This window comes from Malaclemys terrapin, chromosome 7 (assembly GCF_027887155.1).
Source record: "Malaclemys terrapin pileata isolate rMalTer1 chromosome 7, rMalTer1.hap1, whole genome shotgun sequence".
In the NCBI taxonomy this organism is placed as follows: domain Eukaryota; kingdom Metazoa; phylum Chordata; order Testudines; family Emydidae; genus Malaclemys; species Malaclemys terrapin.
In genome coordinates this window covers 88,566,472-88,590,390 of record NC_071511.1, presented here as the reverse complement: position 1 = coordinate 88,590,390, position 23,919 = coordinate 88,566,472, and the positions used below count along the sequence as shown (strand labels likewise).

The following is a 23,919-nucleotide window of genomic DNA, read 5'->3' as shown; positions in this document are numbered from 1 at the left end:
ACTGCCGTCTGCCCCAAGGAGCGGTGGCTAGATGATGACTGACAGTAGCCACTAAGGCAAGGTGGGGACAGGGGGTTGGAGGTTCCCCTGGGAGGGGAGACCCAGAGTGAGTGGATTACTGCTGGAGGCAGCACCCTGACATAGAAGGGCACCAGGGTCCAGGAGGAACATGGGGGCAAATGGCAGGTGAGGCATCAGCCAGCAGAGAGCACTCCAGAGGCTGAAAAAGCTAATTCCTGAGACGACCAGCAGGAGGTGCTGCACCCATGAGTCTTCGCCCCACCACAGAGTCCATTCTAATATTAGCCAGAACACTTAATTAGCAAAATGTAATTTGTCAGATTTCACCTTTTAAAGCCAACTGGTACCTCAATAAATACATAAAAATTGACCCCTTTCCACACTTACACTGCTCAGAGTAAACTTTCACAGCAGTTCATTTTTATATATATACATACATGGCCAAATTCAAAGGCTTGAGTGGATGGGTGGGGGCAATGGAGAAGACACTATAACAAAATTTAAAACTATACTTCAAGGCGTCAACTCACACAGAGAAGGTACTACAATAATATTACTTTAAGATTAGAGTTTCTCTCAAATATTTACGTGTGTTTATTTTGAAATTAATTTTAAAGTTGTCTTGCCTATTTATTTTTGTGCACCATACAATTTAGATAATTTTACTGATATATATGTTAGTAGCAATTGTTTAAACATTCTAATATATATAGAACTGGTTACACCAGAGTCATTTTAGCGTTAGATATAGCTATGTCAAAGCATTTTAGGTGGACCACAATGTGTGTTTTGCATTAGGACTAGTATATCCTAAGAGGGTTTTGCTAGTTTAACTTTACCGGCATAAGCTATACGAATATAAACACTTTTGACGATATAACTGCAGCTACAATAGGGCTTTTACCAACATAGCCATGCTGGGGGCATCTTCTGCAGGCAAGGAAGAAAACTGTGCTATCCTGTTGGAAAGCATTGGAAGGAATAAAGAAAGAAAAATAGTACCAAGACTTTGGTCAAAGTCTGATGCAAGACAGAAAAAAAAAAAATTGAGGTAACTGGATTTAGTTACACTCAAGCTGATCAAGTTAGTAAACTATTTGTTTTGCCATGTCATCTAACAGACCTATGTTTGTAAACAAAGATTTTACATCTAATTATTAGCAAATTGCTTCCAAAATTCAGCTACTTATTGAAGTGACATGAGTTAAAAAGCAAGTCATACTAAATATGTAATCATCAAAAAATTTGTCAGTAAGAAGCTCAGTACAGAGTAGAGCTCCCGCATTAAACAAAAGAGTTCATTATACTACAGGAAGCATAGAAAAAACCTAGAAATATTTTAATGTTTTACATATTTAATAAACAAACCATTGAAGCCTCATGTTTCAATAGTGAAATCAGATTCGGGGAAGGGGTGGTGTTAAGTCAACCCACACTTTTCTCAATAATCTATTAACAGTCTACCGAGAGCATATGATAAATAAAGCAACAACAGGAAATGAAGTACTGCTTTAACTGAACTATGGCATATGAGTGTTTAGTACTAACACCTTATTCTAACTATGGATCATGTATTCTTATGTTTACATTGTAAAATGATGCAGAAAAATTAAGTACAGTGCAACTGTCTTACTATAACTATACTCATATTATAATCCAAGTTAATACAGCACAGAAAATGGTCCATCAAAATCTGTATTTTAGCCTGAGCTCCAGTGTACTGTTGCCAAAATAAAACTCCAGACTTGCAAGATTAAACAAAGCCTACTGTACTGAGGGGATAAATTAGCAGTGATCTGGGTTGTAATTTGAGCATGTTTGTACAACTATATCATGGATATATGGGCATTGCACACTGTTGGGCCCACATTAATAATGTAAATAGTTTGATTAAAAACAGCTTGTATTTATCTATTTTCCCCTTTAGAGAACTATTTTACCTGCTACTTTTTCCTCACTTATGCCATTTTAAGTTATCTAACAAACTAACTAAAAAATCAGTTTCTTCTGTTATGTTTTGGTGTAGAGGGTTTTCTGATTGTATTTTCAATGAACTGCTGTTCGGTCTATTGGTTCTAACTAGATAGTTCAGGCAATTCTATACAGTTAGTGGAGAAAGTTAAATAGTTTACAATGGCATATGCCATGTCATCAGCAAAATGTATGGTACCAATAGCATGAATGGACTGTTTTAAAATTCATTTACCATGTTTTCAAACAAATATTTTGTACTGTTTATGGAGAATAAAGGACCATGGGCCAAATTTTCAAGAAGTGGCATCCATGCAAGGGTACTTCTGCACATACTTTTCAAGCACTAAAACCACTGCACACACACAGTAGCATGCAGGTGTTGGGACGCATGTTTGAGCATGCAAAAAGAAAAAAAGGGGGGGGCAACTTGAGGCTCCGTTGAAACTGGCAAAATATGGTCTCTCTCTAAACACAGCATTGAACATGAAGACTAGACAATTGAAATTCTGCAAAGGGCTACCTCTAACAAGCCAGACAAGAAAAGAAGGTCATGAGTGTTAAGAATCAAATAGCCCAAATTCAATTATAGCTTTCTTACTTAACCAATCACATTCATATCCCTTACGAGCAGCTCTGGTTATACACAGATCAAGAAGATGACCTGGACACATGACTGAACTCTGAAAACAACAGGCCGAAATGACACACTCTTTAGAGTATGGATGAGATTTTGTTTTCAAGTATTTTAGACAATACTTTTTAATGTCAGTTTATAGCCTATTTAGAAAAGCTTTAAGTAGTAGCTTTACATACTGCCTCAGTAGATGATAGATACAAAATACACTCCTTTTCCCACCTGTAGGTGCAAATGCTGCCTTCAGGTTTATCTGTGCAAAACCTCATAAAGCAATGAGGTTGAAGAACTGGTTGCAAGACACCCTCTACTGAAAATATGCAAATGAAGTTGGCTTTCCCCAACCTCTAACTTTGCATTGTGCCCTGAAAGATCATCAGTTTACTCAGTCTTTTGCCTGGAGTGGAGTTTGATAGAGCATTTTATTTAATATGTGTTCTGTTAGAGCTTCTCTCAAAATAAACATTTTATGTTCGGTGATATGGATGTTGCCAGAGATCTGCTAGTTTTCTAGCCACTGCTTTTGGGATAGAGTAAGAGAGAAGGGACCTTATACAGATATTGACAACTTGAAATATAGTCATTTACAAAAAAATAGCTTAAGGAAATACATGCCCTTGTTTCCCCATGTTAAATTTTTAAGGTGTTGCAAGAACATTTCCTTTGTAAGTCTTTTTCTATCCCCTGTTACTGCGTGAAAGACCCACACAAAAAGGAAAACAATATTCACAAGAAGCAATGAAACTCTCAGCATACAAATGCAAAGTAATCAATCTGAACACAGAATAAATATTCTAATTACATTTATAATCTTAGTTACTTTTAACTATTTAATTATAGTAAATAAACAACTTCTGTTAGAAATTTGTTTTAAGTTGACATGTCTTTTTAAGGTATGTTTAATACAGGGAGATTCAATTTAATCTTCCTTTTCATCTAATTTAATTGTTTTTCCTTTTGGAGGTTTGTGTTTTATTCTTCATTAGGTTTGGGATTTGTAGGAATCTTCCACTTCAGCGGACGACTATATGAAAGAAATGATGTTCACATATGACTGTGTGGAGTGCAGAAGAAACTAATGAATGATGATGAACAGCCTCTGTTAGAGGAACTACATGGACACCTTTAAGTTCTGCAGCCAAAAAAGGTCAAACACACCTTTGTATTTTCAAGTTACTGCAGCTTATTCATTTGTGCCAGTTCTCCCATTTTGACCTCACTCTCCATCCCATTTTGGGCTACAGCACCACATTCATGATCATGAATAGATAAATCTCAATGTGTCACAAAAACATGCTGCACAGATTACACTTCAGGGTACCAAACCACATATCAGCCGAAAAGAGACACACACCCCCCGCAAAAAAAAAAACCAACAACCTTATGCAAGACACAAGATGCCCCAGATAAAATCTTAAGGGATAAGAAAATTCTTTGAATTCTATTATTTGAAATTGTTTCTTCTATATAACATTGCAGAGGGGCAAAAGTACATTAGTACAGTGATGGAGTGACAGAGGTCCTGTTCATTTCTTTTTTAGGGAAGCATAGTTATCTGAACTAAGACTGTAAAAATGATTAACTGGGTTTATTAAATACTGTAATTCAACCTGCGGCAAAAGATGCTTTGCCTCCCTGATCTACTTCATTTTCTGTAACCAGCAAAAAATAGTTTATGGAACACAGGATGCCTTATCATGCTTTGCCCTACATAGCCTGAAAAAGGGTAAGCCTTTTAGTTGTTAGTTCTATCAGAAATCTTCCAACCCAGACACCTCCTTCAAATGGCTGGCTGACTTTTAGCAATTGAGGGGGGCGGGTGAACCATCAGAATTCTTTTGAGCTGCCTCAAGTCACTGGAATCCTAATTATAATTGGAAGAAGCAAAGCAAAAAATCCTCTGAAGCAAGCTGCTGCTTTACTAGGGTGGAGGGGTAGGGGAGAGAGAGGGAAGATGATCACTTAGGACTGCAAGCAGGAGTGGCAGAAGCTCCCTAGAAGTGTGGAGGCCCCCCCCACCAGCACCTGAACTGTGCCCCCATGCCACTCCTTCCCGAGGCTCCGCCCCTGTTCCACCCCTTCCCCTGAGGCTCCGCCCCCACATCATCCCTCCCCACAAAGCCCTGCCCCCGCTCCTCTCCACTCCCTCCTTCCCCATCACTTGTTAAATAAATAAATTAATGGAGATATCCCATCTCCTAGAACTGGAAGGGACCTTGAAAGGTCATTGAGTCCAGCCCCCTGCCTTCACTAGCAGGACCAAGTACTGATTTTGCCCCAGATCCCTAAGTGGCCCCCTCAAGGATTGAACTCACAACCCTGGGTTTAGCAGGCCAATGCTCAAACCACTGAGCTCTCCTTCCCTTTCTCCTAGTGGTACCACTTTCTGGATAGTTCTGCACCCCTATGCAGTAAGATATGGGCCACTTCTGTATGCAGCCTCCAGAGTATGTGTCTGAAAATGGGGACAAGAGCCTGAGAGAAAATAATTTATTTGAAAGAGGAAGAGGTTCTCTGCAGTTTTTACAGCAGATACTAGCCACATATTAACAGCACATGACAAAGTTAACACTACTATTTTAAAATTGGTATACACATTCTTTAAAGCTATCAATTTAAGCAATGTCTAGTAAGCCATTAACTAAAATTACTGATAATCTGTTAGTAAATTGCCTTTTATAGCGGACAGTTTCAGTATTTGTCTTGCAGTCTCCTGTTACAGTTTATTTTTACCCCTCCCTAGTAACAGAGATAATCACTATTTGTAGATTACTCTCTACAAGAACGTGTGTCAAAGTAAAATACTATTTACCCAATGAAATAATCTCAAATTATAAATAAATAATCAAGCAAGCCAAGTTTTACTTTGTTAACTAGAGGATTGTTGGACTGAAAAGGTCTCTCTTGCTGGCCAAATTTAGGTCTTCCAGGAAAAAAAAATCAAAAGAAAAAAATTCAACCTAGTTATCCATATTTAGGCAGAAGTTGAATAAAGAGGTCTTACATTTTCACCGATTCCTGAAAATTACTTGGCACTTTGGATTTATCATCTGCTTCTGAAGAGATTCAACTGTGGTTTCCCCTTCTTGGCCATTATTGCTATTAAATTTGTTGTTTGGTGCAGGTTCCACTTTAATTGATCCAATATTGTCCCACTAAGCAAGTCTGCCTTGCTGTTTACTGTAAGACTCCTATTTTGTGATTACTCTGTATCAGTGGCACTTGGCTCTTTGCTCAAAGGAGATTAGCCATTACCACCCAAGGGGCAGGGAGCTTCTGCTGTCCTACTGAAACAGACAACAGTTGCAGCGATTTCCTTACACACACACACACACACACCCTGAATTTCCCCAACACCCCCCCTCCCAGTTTTGTGAACTAATTACATGCAGTGTTGCCAATTTAGTGATTGTTTGTATTAATGTCTCAATTTCATTTTAAATTTCCACACTTTAAAAGAATATACAGTATATGATAATATGTGGATCTGAAAAAGTATAATAGATTTGAAAAATATGAACATAGACTAGCTTCCTTATACAGCTGTTGCTTTTTATGACAATATCAGTGCATTCATTTCAGTGATGTTGGCCAACCTAATAATTTCAAATTATGATTTATAAGCGAAGTCTAAATGAGCTCTCCCTGACAGCTAGTGATGAGCTAGGGGCTGTGGGGAAAAAGCTTCAGGACCAGATTGTATTTACATTCACACCTAATCTACCTAGATATCCAGCAAATAGAGCTGTGTTGCCCAAGTGATAGATTTTGGCTGGAGTTGGGTTACAAATCACTTGAATGTGGGGGGTAATGAAATGTTGTTATTCTTATTGTATGAGTAAAGGGTGGAAGAACTGTACTTAGCCTGTGATGACTAAGGGCATCGAGAGAGGGTGGGGACAGGTGTTTTGCTTGATAGTACTTGTGACTCAGGCAGACTACTTGACCTGCCCCTCTCCACTGTTTAAAGACAGAGCTGATTAGGCTCCATAGACAGTCTTTTGTTTTGTTAAGTAACCACTACAGCTGAAAGAAGAACAGGAGTACTTGTGGCACCTTAGAGACTAACAAATTTATTAGAGCATAAGCTTTCGTGGACTACAGCCCACTTCTTCGGATCACTACAGCTGAAACACTGATAATCAGGTCTAAGTGCTTAGACCTGCTGTGGGACAGTGTTTCTGTGGAAGAGATGGCCCAGCCTGCGCTAGCAGTGAGGTTCCCCCTCTGACAGCTCAGCTGAAATCACTGAGAGCTGGGTGTAACCTCAAGAGACCAACTCGTAAAGGTCACAGTGGCAGGTGGCAGCAGAAGGTGGCGGCACAGGGCCATTGGCAACAGAGCAACGGAGTGAACTGTGTGACAACAAACAACAGTGGCCAGAACAAACAGTGAGCAGCTGGAGGAACGAGCAAGATGCCTTCTTGCCCCCCACCTAGGAGGTGAACTCATGTGAAAGAGCCTCTGAACTCTGAGTCTCCACTGACCAATGACAACATTGGGGAGTGGGGTGCGGTGGAGGGAAAAGTGAGGGACACGTTAAATAAACATTTGTTTGTTGGACTACATTTTAATGACTTTGCTCCTGAATGCTAGATTTGTGACTGGGAATGGAAGCTTATATAAATACATTTCCTAGTAGGCCAAGATTTTTAAAATGCATTATTTGCCAAGGTTAATTCACATTGTTGCTATCTTGAGGTCATTATGTTGGGGAGTTTCTGTACTAAACATTTTTATTATTATAATTAATTTTTACATTAGAATGGCCATACTGGGTCAGACCAATGGTCTATATAGCCCAGTATCCTGTCTTCCAATAGTGGTCAAGGCCAGGTGCTTCAGAGGGAATGAACAGAACAGGTAATCAAGTGATCCATCCCATTGCCCATTCCCAGCTTCTGGCAAACAGGCTAGGGACACTCAGAGCATGGTGTTGCATCCCTCCCCATCCTGGCTAATAGCCACTAATGGACCTATTCTCCAGGAATTTAATCTAGTTCTTTTTTCAATCCTGTTATAGTTTTGGTCTTCACAGCATCCCCTGGCAAAGAGTACTTTATGTTGTGTGAAGAAGTACTTCCTTTTTTTTTTTTTTTTTTTAAACCTGTTGCCTATTAATTTCATTAGGTGACTGCTAGTTCTCGTGTTTTGTGAAGGATTAAATAACATTTCCTGATTCAATTTCTTTACACCACTCAAGATTTTTTAGACCTCTATCATATCCCCTCTTAGTCTCTTTTCTAAGCTGAAAATTCCCAGTTGGACTTAACTATCTTGAATAGTTTTGTATCATCTGCAAATTTTGCCACCTCACTGTTTACCCATTTTTCCAGATCATTTATGAATATGTTGAACAGTAATGGTCCCAGTACCGACCCCTCAGGGATACCACTATTTATCTCTCTCCCTTCTGAAAACTGATAATTTATTCCTACCCTTTGTTTCCCCATCTTTTAACCAGTTACTGATCGATGAGAGAACTTTCCCTCTTATCCCAGGATGGCTTACTTTTCATAAGTCAATTTAAATTAAATATTTTTAAAAAAAAAATTGTTTTAGAAATCTAGAACTGTTATATGTTTTGGTGTAATTTGCATTATCCTTATGTTAAATTTGCATTATCCTAACAAAACATTTAATTTATTCATCTCTCTTTTATACGTTGCAGGTCAAAGTGAAAGACAAAACACAATGCAACAATTTTTCCACTCAAAGGCCTCAAAAACCAAGGTGAAGAACATTAAGAACATGTCATTTGAAAGTTCAAGTGGTGTATCTACATCCAACCATCCCAAAGCACGAATACAGCTACCTACTGAAGAAACAAACAGTGTCTCCAAAACCTAAAGGCAGTTCCCAATGTTTGTCAAAGTGTTCCCATTTACTGAAGTTACAAAAGATGGCTACTGGTGCACCTCTTGCAAAAAAGCTTACGAAGAAGGAAAGCTTTCCAATGCTATAATTGGTAAAAGTGGAGGAACTTGGTTTGTCAGACCGATCAACAAAGCCAATGTTGACAAACTATGTGAAAAGGCTGCAAAACATCATGCCTCTGGAGTGCATCAACATGCAGAAAACCTTATAAGTCCACTTTCAAAGCCAATTTTAGAAGTACTTAATGAGGCTGTTAAGAATGCTGGAGACACAACACAGTTCATGCGAACATACATGGCTGTGGCATCATACTTTCTATTTAAGCAAGAGATACCACACTCTACAAACTGAAGGCCAATGTTAAGTGCATTTTCACTTGTTCATCCTGCAGTTGAACACTGTTTCCGAACAAGACTGGCAAATGCTCACTATCTTTCTGCAGGAAACTCAACTGACTGGCTAGAAGCATGTGATGCAACAGTGAAAGACTCAAAAGTTGAAAAAGTGAAGAACTCTCTCACCAGATTCAAAAAATTTGCATACATGTCTGATGAACGTACCAATGCAAATGGGCATCAAGTATTAAGTCATTATGTACGTTATCTTGATGTCAGTGGCAGGCCAGTAGATACATTTCTAGATGTTCAAGTTACAGAAGACACATTGGCTGCATCTGTGACAACCCATATCTTAGAAGGGTTAAATGCTTGTCAATTGGACCCAGATGGCTGCTTGTGCGTTTGATGGAGCTGCAAACTTTTCTGGAAGACATGGTGAAGTAAAAGCTTTTCTTGGAGAAAAGTGTAATTCTAATCTCTCCTATACACACACTGTAGAGGCCATCTCCAGACATTTAAAAAAGCTATAAATTTAATGTCTTCATTATATTTTTTTTTTTCCAGCAAGAGTCCAAAAAGACTGAATATCTTGGAAAATATAGAAGATACACTGGGACTGAAGTTCAAATTAGTCCAACCTGGGAAAATCCACTGGCTCTCTCACAAGCGATCCTTGGCTGTTGTCTTAAAATTACTCCAGCGATTATTACTGGCTTTGGAAAGCATCTACCAAGATGGGATGGATCTAAGTAGTGAGGCTGGTGGATTACTTTTGCTACTACATTCAGAGAAGACTATTGCCATTCTCTCTCTTGTAAGTCTACAGTTGAAATCACTTGGGTCATTAAACAATGCCATCCAGGCATCTGCTACAACAGTAGTAGACCTTTGTCCAGCAATAGAAGCTACATTTGAATCAGAGAACTATCCATTGAAAAAGTACTGGAAGAAGCAAAGACTTCAGTCCAGAAGTCGACTAAAAGATTCAATATAAATGTCTTCATAAGCGAAGAGGACAAGAAGTGTTTGTTAAGACAACTGAAAAAGTACACAGACTGGATTCTTAAAAATCTACAACAGCAACTTCTAGATTCTACTCAACCTTTACGTAGCTTTTGCAGATCCCTGTCCTATAAAACACCGACAGGTGAGTGGAGTGAGGCACTACCAGCAATGGGGCTGCCATGTGCTCAGGATAGAATAGATAATTTGAACACAGAGTGGAATATCATAGGATGAATGAATGAAGATTTGACTTCAACTTCTTTTTTTTATCATCACTAGTGGCTCAACTCGATCTTTGTGCTATGTTTCCTAGGATGAAAGTAGTAGGAATTCAACTCTTGCTACTCCAAGTCACAACAGCTGCAGTTGAGCGTTCTTTTTCATCATTGAATAGAATGTTGTGTTCTGAAAGAAGTCACCTTCTGCCTGATAATGTGAATGAACTATTGAGCATATCAATTGAAGGAATGGACACATGAGAAGCCATCAAAGATGAATGCATTGCATTCAAGAAGTTCATTAACAGAGTTGTGCAAAATTATAATAAGAAACCAAGAAGGATGTAGATGTAGTGCTTCATAGAAGGCTTGAGTAGCCAACTTTAATTTGTGATGATTTTAAAACATGAGTTAAATCTAATAAAATGGTCATGAAACATTTTTCAGTTTTTACTATGGTGCCATACAGCCCACCTGTCGGTCTCACTCCTCATCAGCCACGACCCCGCCCCCTGTAAATTCGAACACCCTCCCCCCCCCATTTCAAATCCTGGGGAAAACACTGAACAGCTGCTATATTATCGGTCATTTTCAGACAACTGCCAACAGAAATGAAATCCTTCGATTTCAGGAAAGCCAGACGATTTGATTTGGAGAAACAGGGAACAGAACACACCAGGTGGTATATTAATGGACAAATTAAGATGAAGGTGGCATTCAAGTCACTGTATCTGGACATGCCTCCCCTACTTCCTCCCTCTCCATTGTCTGTTCTTGCTCTCTCTTATAGTGACTCTGCCAACACAAACAAAAGAATGTATTCTATCTAGAACACCATCCACTCTCTACTTTTAGCTTGATAGTTGGAGACTAGTAATACATGCTTTTCCTTTTCAATTAGTGCTTCTTCCAGGGTTTCTCCCAAATACCTTGCTCCCCCAAATCTTGGTCAATACCAGGATTTGTTAAGCAGGTGAATCCTCTTCCTGGGGTTCTTAATTAAAACCCCACTAGTAGCCATGGAATGCCCTGAAAGAGCAACTCCATCCATGGTGGCATCACAAAGAAGTGATGCTACTCAGGATCTCTTTTTGTCCTTAGTTTTGTCCTCAAGCTTCTTTCATGTGGGTTTATGGAACTAGACAGACAAACAAATCCTGCATGATGGAAATTAATACTTTAAAGTTTTTCCTCAGATATCAGAATGTTTCCATCCCCTGGATTTTCAAGGAAGAATTGAGAGTTTGGGTGGTGATGGCACATCTCATATCAGGGTCTAGGAACTTGCCCAGCAGAGATTATCCTTTGGTATTTTATCATTCTTTAAGACACCTGGATTCAGCCTCCTATTCTTGCTGGGGAATTACTACTTAGCCTGGATTATGTCCTTCATAGCCATTGTGAAACTTGAGGGAAATATTTACATTTAGGTTTAGATGGCTCCTGCTGAGCGTCTTGTAACTCAAGAGTTGTTGTGATTTTGTTTAATATAGTCTCATAATGTCAATTATCAAGTTACACTAATATGTAAATATTGTTTTCACTTCCAGTGTGTTGTTTATTGCAGTCAATTTTGTATCAACACACACAATCCCAAAACAGAAAATATTCTGGAGACCTCACTAGTTTAGAAAAATCTTTAAACTTTAAAGTCCAAAACATAGAAAGAGTTAAATGCCGCAAGCCAGCTGATTGCCCCGGGCAGGAGGGAAGGGGGAGGAGCGAGGACTTGGCGCACCTCCCTCCTGCCAGCAGCAATCAGCTGGCTTGCAGCATTTAGATGGGGGGGGGCAGGAGGAGGAGGAGCCAGGATGCAGCATGGGAAGTAAAGGGGGAGGAGGTGGGGTAGGGAGAAGAGGCGGATCAAGGGTGAGGGTTTAGGGGAAGGGGTGGGGTGGGAAGGCTGAGGGTTGAGCCTCCCGCCCCTGGTGCTTGCAGAGTAGGGGAAGTTGCCCTGGAACCTAACCCCCCCTCCCCCCCCCCATTTACATTAATTCGTATGGGGAAATTGAATTAGCTTAACATCGTTTCACTTAAAGTCGCATTTTTCAGGAACATAACTACAACATTAAGTGAGAAGTTACTGTACAACTGTGTGTGTACTTGGGGGAATGCCCACCAGACAGTACGCAATCAGCCTGAATGGGCCATTTAAGAAGGACAATAGAATTTGAAGATACTAATCGCCCACCTTCCTGAGAAGATTCCTGGGTTGTTGCTTTGACACTGCAGGGTCATGTGAGGATGTCAGCTGGTACGGAGTACCACCTTGGACACTTCTGGTATTTTCCCACTGGAAACAAAGGATTCCCGCCTTACGTAAATCCTACTTAAGGTTAGGAAGTGAGTCAATCAAGGCTCTTCTCTATTGCCTCCCTGCCCAAGAAGGAAGACTGCTGAAAGCACCTAAAGAAACAAAGGAACTAAGCTGGGGAAAAGCAAGGACTGAGTCCAGGCTGAGACAGGGGTCTAGCCTGTGAAGAGAAATAACAAACTCTAAGCTGCAGAAACTCTGTAACCTGCCTAAAACAACATTTAGGGTGAGAAATTACTATTTGTAACGGGTTTCTTTAGTAAATTAAGCTTAGGTTGCGTGTTTTGTTTTCTTTGCTCAGTAATCTGCTTTGTTCTGTTTGCTATCCCTTATAATCACTTAAAATTTACCTTTTGTAGTCAATAAACTTATTTTTTATTTCAAAATGCAGTTTTATTTCAAAACCCACATCTTGGGGACAAAAAGCTGTGCATATATCCCTCCACATTCAATTTTTATGAGCTTATGCTGTACAGATCTCTCTATACAGCGCAAGACAATATAATGTGGGGTTTACGCTCCAGAGGGTGTGTGCTCAGGAGAGCTGGGCATTCCCCTAGCTCAGCCCTTCCACAGAGAGCTAATCGCAGACTTTGTGTGATTCCGCAGCTGGGTGTGTTGCTACCTCGGTGTGTGCTGGACTGGGGCTCGAGAGCCCGATATAGCAGCACGGGGAGGGGGGGGGAGAGGGGGGCGCGAAATTCAGGTGGTGGGCTCAGTGGGACCCCAGCACATCAGGTGGTACCCCAGAAAGGGGTGCACTACAGGGTTTCTTGAACCCTCTCCTGAAATTTATGGTATTGGCCACTTTGAAAAACAGGATACTGGACTAGATGGACTACTGGTTTGATCCCATATGAAGATTTCCAAGTTCTCTTGTCCAATTTGCTCCAACCTATGCATGTTAGTAGGATTGGAGCAACTAACTGAGGTAGAGAGAAGAAGATGAAAAGGAAGTCCTCCAGGGAAAGCCCTAGACATAGCAAAACTTTGGTCAGGAGACTTAAACCTCAGCCTATGTTTGTTACACTTATCTGAGGTACCAATAAAGCAAACCCAAGAAGGCAATAAATTTGGACTGTATATAAATTTCCATAGTCCATTCAGAACAGACTGGGAATTTCACCGAGTTAGAAGGGAAGTTTTGTTTGTTTGTTTGTTTGTTAATACAGTGGAGAATGGAATTATTCTCTCAACAATGAACCAAAACTGGAGGGATGGGCCATATACACTACATTTCTAAACATAGGATTTTGAGACATTATATAGAAACTGAGGTGGAATAAGAAGCTGAAGTACACATAGTGGTTTTGCAATAGAGAAAATAGGTGTGTGTGGTGGTAAGTTTTTTTGTTTGTTTTTCAAGTGTTATATGTGGAATGGTTGCCCATGGAACAGGTACATGATCCCAAAGCCCTATCTGGACAGTGCATCTGGGACTCAAAGAGCAGAAACTCTACTAACAGCAAGACCCAGGCATCACACAAATGTCCTGACAATTCTGCCAATGCAACGTCACTCAAACCTGCAACACTGGGAAAGCAGGATTTGAATCTAAGTCTCTACATTGTACATGGATGGTGCATTACTTACGACTTAAACCTGGACACTGCACTGTAACTTTTTCAGGCAGTGATGGGTAGGGAACGTTAAGTGAATCAGACAACATTCCCCCTTCAAGAAGACAGGCCACTTCCTTACTGAAGAACTCTTACCTTGTTGTAGAACTCTTGTTCTCTGGGACCCCGAGGCGGTGGCTGCAATTGCTTCAAGACCGTGCCATCTGGATGCTGCAGTATACCTAGAAAAACAAACAGTTCATTTATAGTTTAATTCTAAAGAAGGCAACCATCCGGTCTTTTAAAGCTAGTAAATATTAAATAAGAGGTAGCCCAACTGCTCAGTGTAAACTACTCCTACTGTTCTTTACAAAGAACAGCGGAAACTAGCAAACACGGCCCCAAACACCAAGCCCTTAGCAGGGATTAGGGAAAAGGAGAGGAGAAGAGTTCTTGTAGAAAGTATGTTAAGTTACAACATTATTTTTATAGGAAAAAAATTGAAATCTTAACTCTACACAAGTAGGGATGGAAGATCTTTCTGCCTCTTTCCTTCCACAACTCCCAGTGCAAGTGATTTTATAGTACTGTACTGGAAGGAAAGAGGCAGAAAGGTCTGGTCAGAAGAAAAAGGTCCAGTGAGAAGAAGCTTGAGAAAAAGGGTCTGGAAGACTAGGGAAAAGTTGAGGTTGTACTGCACTGACTGCACTAAATTGCACTAGTGCTGATATGCTGAGGGTAGTAATGTCTTATTTCTTTTCATTTCCTTTCTTATGAAGTTTTGTTAGGTATATTGTGTGTGTAGAAACTTTAAGTAATACACTATGTAGTGTTCAGGCATTAATCGTAAAAAATGACTCTTTATAAAGTGACTTTTTTTTTTTTTTTTTTTAAACAGTATGCCAGGAGTACTGGTCCTTTTATAGACAAAATATTTCTGAAACCAAATAGTTTTATTGTTCCTGTCACTTTTACAGGAATCTACTGATCCCATAGTTCTGCACAGGAAAATCTAAAGACAATGATTATTGTGCGACCATGTGGAATGCGACCAGATTGGGCCCTTTATGGCAGTACAAGAAGTATTTGCTCACTGTAATGAGAGTTTCAAGAACATGTTTGTTCCACTATCTATAAAGTTTTCACTAAAGGCATTCTAGCTTGTACAATATATTTTGCCATACCCTGATACTTGTAAGCATATCAGCTAAACAGCTTAAAAAAAAACCACAATTATAAACTAAAGCAGAAATTACATTCAATTATGGGACATTTTGATAACCATATAGGACTAATAAGAATGCATTGTTATATATTTGCTAATCAAAATAGTTTTCAAATTTATAAATGGATTTTTGTTTTATGACAAATAAGACATCAACATTTTGTACTAATTATTGTTATGCAACTGGCAGCCATGCTAAAAGCTACAAATCCTGCAATAGGAATAATGTTGAAAACAGACAGACAATCTGATGAAGCCCTTTCAAGTTCTATTTTAACCCTCTCACCTTTACTAATCAGAAGAAATTGAACTTCATTTTTCCCATTATCTGAATAGGGTCTTAACAAGTTAACAGTTCTTAAATTTCTGACCCTATGATTTCTGAGCTAAATCCCAAACACCTACTTTGTCACGAACACAAGAAAACAAGAGCACACTTTAGATCAAAGAGATTTGTTACAGCAATACATACTGATGCATCATGCTGGAATGACGTATTCACAAATATAATTGTTTATCCCAACTCCCTCTAAAACTTTATAAATCAAATATTTTCCTCTCAAAAGCCTTAAATTTTTCCATAATTTCTACCTATTTTTAGCAATTTAGGGGGTTTTTTGGTTCTATTTTGCCAAGGAGCATTACAGGACTGTGGCTAGACAAGTTAGTTAAAATACTGGTTAAAAAAAAAAAAAAAAAAAAAAAAACACCTACATCAGCAGTGTATGTCTCTCTCTTGAATTCTGTGTTCCAAACAAATTCCAAAACCTGCTAAAGGATAACAGTACCCTACCCACAGGACAAGAAGTCGAGGACCTGGTGAATCATTACCATTTTATACGGGCCTCAGCCATTGGCATGTTACTCCAAAAACAATGGCTCCTTCCTTCCCATTGCCCATACAGATCTCCTTGGTTTTCTGACACCCTCTGTTGGATGGAGAGAGATGAGCAGAAACTTAAGTGCAGAGGGCAGAAAACAAAGGCTGATTCAGACAGAGTGAAACACAGCCTCAGCATAGGCTTTAAGGAAGTTTTATTACAGGTCAAGAGAACCTTCCTATCAGCCTCCATTGAGGTTGCCAAATCCCACCCCAAGAAGCTATCCAGAGTGGTAAATCATTTTATTCAATGGGCTGGTCTATACTAACGCTCTAAGTCATGCTAGTAACTGAAGTTGACATAACTTAAGTTGGCTTACAGCGGTGTCTAGACCACACTGTGTTGACAGGAGACACTCTCCCATCAACATAGCTTCCACCTCTCAGGAAGGTGGAGTACAGACGTCGATGGGAGAGCACTCTGCCACTGACTTAGCGTATCTTCACCAGACCTGCTAAATCGACATTGCTGCATTGATCGCAACGGTGCCGATTTAGCTGGTAGTGTAGACGTGGCCTGAGTGTCTACAACTGCATCAAAGAGCTATCATCCTATTTTACTGAAAAGATCATGCACATTCAGGATGCCTTCTCAAACATGGATCCACTATGCCTGCATCCCCCAACCAACAGCCCACTTGCATTCCCCGAGTTCAATGTATTCACTCATCAAGTGGTTCCAGACACCTTAAAGACGACCCAACCCAAGACATAAATCCAACCCGGCCTTTCTTGTCTTATGAAAGAAAAAGAGAAATAAATAACAAGCGCTACACCTGACCAAAATAGCCAGTGCCCCATTCAAAAAAGGAAACTTCCCTTTTTCTTTCAAACACGTAATTGTCCAACCAACAATAAAGAAACCCACCCTAGATACTTCAGTCCTAGCCAACTATCACACACTGTCAAACCTGTCATTCCTGAGCAAGCTAACCAAAGGCCAACTACAAGCTAATCTAACTGAAGCCAACATTCTAGACCCAGCACAACTGGGTTGTAAGCCAGGACACAAAACTACAGGCTTCTCCCATCGGTGTAGTTAATCCACCTCCTCAAGAGGAAGAAGCAGCTCTCCCATTGACATAGTATTGTCTACACGGCGGAATTAGGTCAGTAAAACTATGTTGCTCTGGGATGGTTAATTTTCATACCACTGAGGAATATTTATATACCAGTATAGGTTTGCAGTGTAGACTTGGGCTAAAACTGCTTTAGTGACACTGACTGATGTTCTCCTGCTGTCAATGGATAGAATACAGACATCCATTCTTATCCTCCTGACCTCTGTGCGGCATTTGACCCCGTTGATCATGAGATACTGTGGTCTCATCGGAGAGAGGAGGCAGGAGTCCAGTGTTAATGCAGTATACTGGTTTGAGAGACAAGGTGGATGAGGTTATATTGTTTAATGGTTTGAGTAACGCCTGGAGGGATATACCCAAACAATAGTGATGGGAAATTCCATCTCCACCACTAGACCCCTCACTTATGCAGTTCCACAAGGATCCTTTTCAACATCTACATACAACCACAAACTAGGTGAGCTGGTCAGATAACGTGGACTCACATGCTAGTGATATGCAGATGACACACAGCTCTACCTATCCTTCACCACATATGACCATGCCGCCACCACCACCAGGCCCTGGTGCCTGGATGAGATCAACTAGCTAAAGCTGAACCCAAGCAAAACAGAAGCGATTCTGGTGGGGAGGGGAAAGTATTTCGAGGAGTTCACAGCCTGGGTGCAGTCTCCAGTGATTCAAGGTTCACATCCAAAAATTGCTCAATTCCATCTAGGAGTACCCTTAGATTCATTACTGATGTCCCGCTCTCACATCGCAACAGCCACGAGTAATACTTTCTACCATTTCAGGTTGGCTAGGAGTCTCCATCCCATCGTGGCAGACGAAGACCTGGCCTCACTTATTCACGCCTTAGTCATCACTCAGCTGGACTACAGCAATGCAATATAGCTGGGTATAAAACCTTCAGCACTTAGCAAACGCCAACTAGTACAAAACAATGCAGTGTCTCCCCTCAGCAACACAGGCTACATACCTGTCCTATGCGCTCTACACTACCTTCTCATAGAATTATGGATCAAGTTTAAGGTCTCGGTCCTTATCTTCAAAGCGCTCCATATCCTGGGCCCAGGATACCTAAAAGGCTGTTTAAAGCTCCAGGAAAGAGACTGGCCAACAATTTTGCACCTCTTCTTCTTTCATATGGCTTAAAAACATAAATATCGAAGTTTAGGTTGGCAATCCAATTGATTGCCTCAGGTGATGTGGAGTAGATGTCAGAGATAGTTCCAGGATAAGATCATGTAGGACACTGGTTCAAGCGTGCCATAATCTGACGTCTGTTTCCACAGTCACAAGTAGGATCATGGCTCAGTCTCCATGTACAGAGGAAGTAGACATCTGCCACATGATATACATATGCAGTTCAAAGTGGACCATATTTTCCATGGGAGTGAAAAGCCACTGGTTTCCCCAGTTGTATCCTAGATGAGATGATTGTTTGGGAGATTGGTGTCCTTCCACCTTGCTCCTCATTAATCTTTGACAGCAAAAGATTTGGCTTGGAGTGCAAGAGCTTGAAGACTCAGCATTTTGCTGTCAAAGATTAATGAGGAGCAAGGTGGAAGGACACCAGTCTCCCGAACAAACATCTCATCTAGGATCAAACTGGGGAATCCAGTGACTTGAATTGGGATTGAACTGGAAATCTCAGTATGTTATTTAAGTCTTCATATATTGGAAGATCCTTGTTCCTTCAAACATGATGGGACTCCAGAAGGATTCCCATGTTGTGACAAATTTGGGTTGGGTTGATGTGTACCAGTACAGGAAGCCATGGTTATGGAATTGATTATACTGTGTCCATTGTGATCCACATGGTGATGTTGAGTGTTGACAAGTGATTTGAGAGTGCCATCAATCTGGACAGATGAGCAGTATTCTGCAGTAGAGCAGACAAGGGCTAGTGAAGAGGCCCATAGAGTTTTTGCATCCACTTCCCCAATCATTCCTGAGTTTCTAAATGAGATTTACATGCACCTTTACTTTGTCGTGGGTATTTTTCAGGTACTGGTGGTATGTGATAATTCAGTCAAATGTCACTCCAAGATAATTCAGGGTGGGATCATGTCTTATCTGCTGACCACAGAAGTCCACATGCAATTTCATCCTAGCCTCTTGACTGTTTAGATGAAACGCTGACACGACACTCTTAATGGGTTTTGGTTTTAGCTGCCAATATAAGAAATATTCTTCAATGCTTTTAAGGTCCTTGGTTAGGACTTGTTCTACAGTAGGTAAATCCTGTGCCTGTGTAGTCAGAGCAAAGACAGATTTCCATTACAATGTTTGGGGAAGGTCACTGGTGTACATATTAAATGAGATCGGTGCTAGGACTGAACCCTGTGATAAGCAATTGTTGAGAGTGCATACCCTGCTGACCTAGTCACCAAGGAAAATGAAAAACCTGCGATTGGTCAGAACTTCTCAGAAGAAGTTTATCATTGTATAGCATGGGATAATTTTGCTGGCTTTCAGAAGACTTTTCACTCATATGGTGTCACAGACAACAGATCAGTCTAAGAAAGCTGCCCAAATCTGAGTTTTCACTGGACTCTCACCTCAGTGTGTGTTGTTCAAGACTCATACTTGGTCGGTTCAGCGGTGGCCTGGTCAGAAACCTACTTGTTCATTAAATAACATTGCTTCTACGAGCAGCATTCGCTCCTTTAGCACAATGGAACTCTTGAACAACAAGAGTAAATCTCATCAGCGCAAGAGACAACCTTCTCGAGGGGTGGACCAAGACTGTGGCATCCCCCAGGAACTAAGAACTACTACAAACCTCACCACTTTCCATTCTAAGTATATTTAACAAAATAGCTAGCAAAACATAACATCCACTCACTTCTCCCTCTGAGGAGAGGATGAGAGAAAACACACCACACACAGATACAATGGTGAACAGCATGGTGTAAAAACCTATATAGAATAGAATAGCATATAAACAAGAACAAAGCTACTCTCCTTTTTATAGGGTTACTGATAATATGTTATTTTTCAAAGCTAGTCAACTCCAGCTAAGAGTTAAGCCAGACAAAAATAATTCTATTTTCATTTAGTGGAGAGTACGTTCAGGTTTCAGCAAGTTATGAACACACAAATGGAGGATAGGGGTTATGCTTGAAAAAGTTTCCATGCTATTTAACTTAACTATAACAAGAGCCAACAAATGCCCATAACAAAAACTAATAGGCAACGTAGGTTTTAAAAGGCTTAGTCACTTTTTCCTGCATATGCGTTATTTTGCTAAGATCAGCCTTATGGCTTAGCTGATAGCAATGTTGCAAAGTAACAGTGTAAGAAATTAACTGAATCTCTCAGCTCAGTCATCTTATATTAACTAAAATTAATTGTTTTGGCACATAGTCAAGAGATACGGGTTGGGCAAAAGATGGGGAAAAAAGGGAGAGATTCAAAGTGACTACTGCTCACCAAGAGCTTGCACTGCTTGCATTAAACTGTCCTCATCACAAGGACAGGGCAGGACAACATTGTGCCTTTAAGGAGATTTCTATCCCTCCACTACTAAATTTTTGTTAATAGAGAACAGAAACTGAAGAGTGTCATTCTGATCAAAAAGAAAAATTCCACTTTGGGCTGACAAGCTTCTTTCTAGGATTTATTCATTCCTAACTTTTCAGATAAATTCTTCTATACAAAACAGAAGAAAATATAGAGTGGCAGTTATCAGACATACCAATATGCTGTTGGTTTAAAAAAAGAGAGTCAGAACTTATTCTAGGTACAAACGTTTAGCCTTTCAAAGTTTATGAGACATGGTAAACAAACAAACAAACAAAGCTGGGTGGCCCCTGACATCTCAGGGGATGGTAGAATTCTTATGGCTACTAAAATTGGTGATTTGAAGAGCAGCCAGCCAGCCTGTGGTGAGAAGCATCTAAGTTTGTAAGGGCACTGAAAGTGTTAAGATCAGCTTAGAATGTGTTCTGCTTTTATTTCATGTGACCAAATCTGACTTGTTATGCTTTGACTTATAACCACTTAAAATTTATCTTTGTAGTTAATAAATATGTTTGTTTATTCTACCTGAAGCAATGCGTTTTGTTTGAAGCATGTCCGAGACTCCCCTTGGGATAACAAGCCCGGTACATGTCAATTTAACAAAGAAATTGATAAACTCATATAAGCTTGCAGTGTCCAGAGGACATAACTGGACACTGCAAGACGGAGGTTCCTAGGGTTGTGTCTGGGACCGGAGATATTGGCTAGCGTCATTTGGTTGCACAATCCGAAGAGCAGCTTACATGCCAGAGGCTGTGCGTGAATAGCACAGGAACGGGGGTTCTCACAGCAGATGAGGGTAAAGTTGGCTCCCCAAGTCAAGGATTGAAATGACCTAGCAGATCACAGGCCCAGATAACACCAGAGGGGAACATCACAATGGGTTTGGTATAGTTTAGTTTCATGCACAATAAAGATCTACATCTCAATGCATTTATAAACAATTAGTAAAGCAGGTTGGCAGTCAAAAAGCTGACTTCCACCAATAGAAAACACAATGGAACTTTCTCTCTGTGTGTGCACCTTTACGCATGCTCAGATGACCAAAACAAGAAAGTTACTTTATTTGGTTATTGCACAAATATTCTCACTTTACATCCAATACATACCCTTGATGGGATTATAAATAAACCAATTTTTCACATAAATAGTCTGAACATTTATTTTAGAAGACACCCCCTTTTGCTTATTTCTTAAGTTGAAAAACAAAGACATGATCCTTTGAGATTCTTTCAAAGTACTTTACAAATATAAGCCAAGAACATGGCCCACTATCACTTCTGGAAATAGGGGGACAAATTCTTTTCCCACTTTGAAACTTGTTAACAGATTAGTCCCATCAATCTGCCATGAATAAGGAAGACAAACAGATGTCTACAAACATTCTTCAAACTATAATCTCCCTGGACTCCAACAAGGAAGCTTGAGGACTACATTTTCATCCTGACTGGTAGATCACTAATATGTTCCCTCTGATATCAAGTAATCATTCATCCCCTTACACTCAAACAAATGCCAGATGTTTTTATTGCCAGATGTTACGGAAAACAATCATCATATGTGCTGGATCATGGAACATACTTTTTCTTACCATCTAAAACATTTTTAGTAGGGACAATTTTAGATGTATTGACCTTGTGAGTCTAATGCTCACTGCACCCATGGAAAAGAAAGACTCATGCTGAGAAGCTGCAAAATATATAAATTAAATGTTATATTTACAGTCATAATGCCATTACAGTTTGTTCATAACTTTGTGCTCACTACCAGATAAGACTTGCCAACCACTCCCATCTATCATACAGAAAGTGTTCAATAAAAAAAGATCACGCCCCTAATTTTCCCTTTAAACATACACACACAAGTCAGAAAACAGTTATAAAATATTCTCTGTGTTCTTTACAAGTATGGACATTATTAATACTTGACACTAATAAACGCTAGGTTCCTCAATACTTTTATGGACTTGGGCTAAGTGTTTCCTCTGAAAGAGGAGGGACAGGTATTCAGAGGACAAGAAGAAATTATGAATATTTTAAACTGGAGTAGAACCATACCACATAATGTTGCAGTTACTTATGCAATGTTATTTAGAAAGACCGTGGTCAAGATATTAGACATGGACTTTCTGTATTGGTGTGTCTAATGGGTAAGATTTGTGGTCCAGATGTTGTTTACTTATCAAACATAAATTTGTGGGCTGCTTGTATATGTAGATATGAGGGGGAAAAAAATTTAATAGTTATCAAATTTTTCTCTAGTAGCTACTGTTTTGTATGCTTGCATATTTTGGGGGAGGGACCCTGCAAAAACACACCAGCAAACTAAACCTTTCTATGATGGATAAGGTATTTAACTGTATTACAGAGAGGCTCAATGCAGAGAAACAGATTTTATTTAAATGAAACCTACTTTTAAGTGGACAGTCAAAACATCTTCAGTTGAACTAGCAATTTCCCTGAATAGATTAATATCTAGTTTATGAGACAGTTAACTGAAACTTTTTTTTTTTTTTTGGTTCAACTAATATCTTTTTCTAACCAGCAACCTAAAACTTCAGTGCTGTAGTACTACACATACTTTTGGTGAATACTTTCCTCCCACAGTATCTCAGAAACCAGAAGGAGGACGACAATTAAAAAGAGGATATCAGAACATTAGGGATCCATTAAAATGCACACCCAGTCAAAAAAATGGGCATTTCCTCTTAGTTAATAGCTAAAAGAATTAATATCTGGAAGGCTCTGCAGTCACTTGTATTTCCATTTATATAATCATGTACAACTGACATTTCCCACAGACCCTTTTGTACCTCCTGAGCTGGGTCTGTTAATATTACCTCAGTTGTATTGCCTAGGGCAGAACTTTTCCCAACATATCACCAAAAGGGTGACTTGCTTCAAGACACTTGTTTAAAGTAGGGTGATGAATGTGATTAAAACCTTGGTTGTTGAGATTTGACTGTTTCCTCTTTTACTCAGAGTATGGGTGCTTCTCCTCCTCCCCCCACAGATTTTTCCAAACGACAAAGATACTTTTTGCATGGTAACAAAACCTCTCTTTAGTCGTTCATAATGCATACCATCATTATATTCAGCTACACCTCGCTAAGAGTTATAAGGAAAACATCAGACTCAGTCGTCCCAGTGAAACCTGCACTGGGAAACAATCTCCAACACTCAAGCTCTAGAGAATCCCAATGCAATCGCTCCTGTAATTTTGTACAGCCTCTAGTTAAAAACAATCTCTACTGAGAAACTGACA

At 39.8% G+C, this 23,919-nt stretch overlaps 1 protein-coding gene across 2 annotated transcripts in view; it reads right to left on the bottom strand.

Annotated features, from left to right (window-relative positions):
- The window catches only part of IPMK (inositol polyphosphate multikinase), a 78,996-nt gene that overhangs the window by 54,062 nt on the left and 1,015 nt on the right, over nt 1-23,919 (bottom strand). For both annotated transcript variants that reach the window (XM_054033822.1, XM_054033823.1), the window contains exon 2: nt 14,097-14,182. In XM_054033822.1, the coding sequence (XP_053889797.1) occupies nt 14,097-14,182 (86 nt within the window). The remainder of the gene's footprint in view (nt 1-14,096; nt 14,183-23,919) is intronic.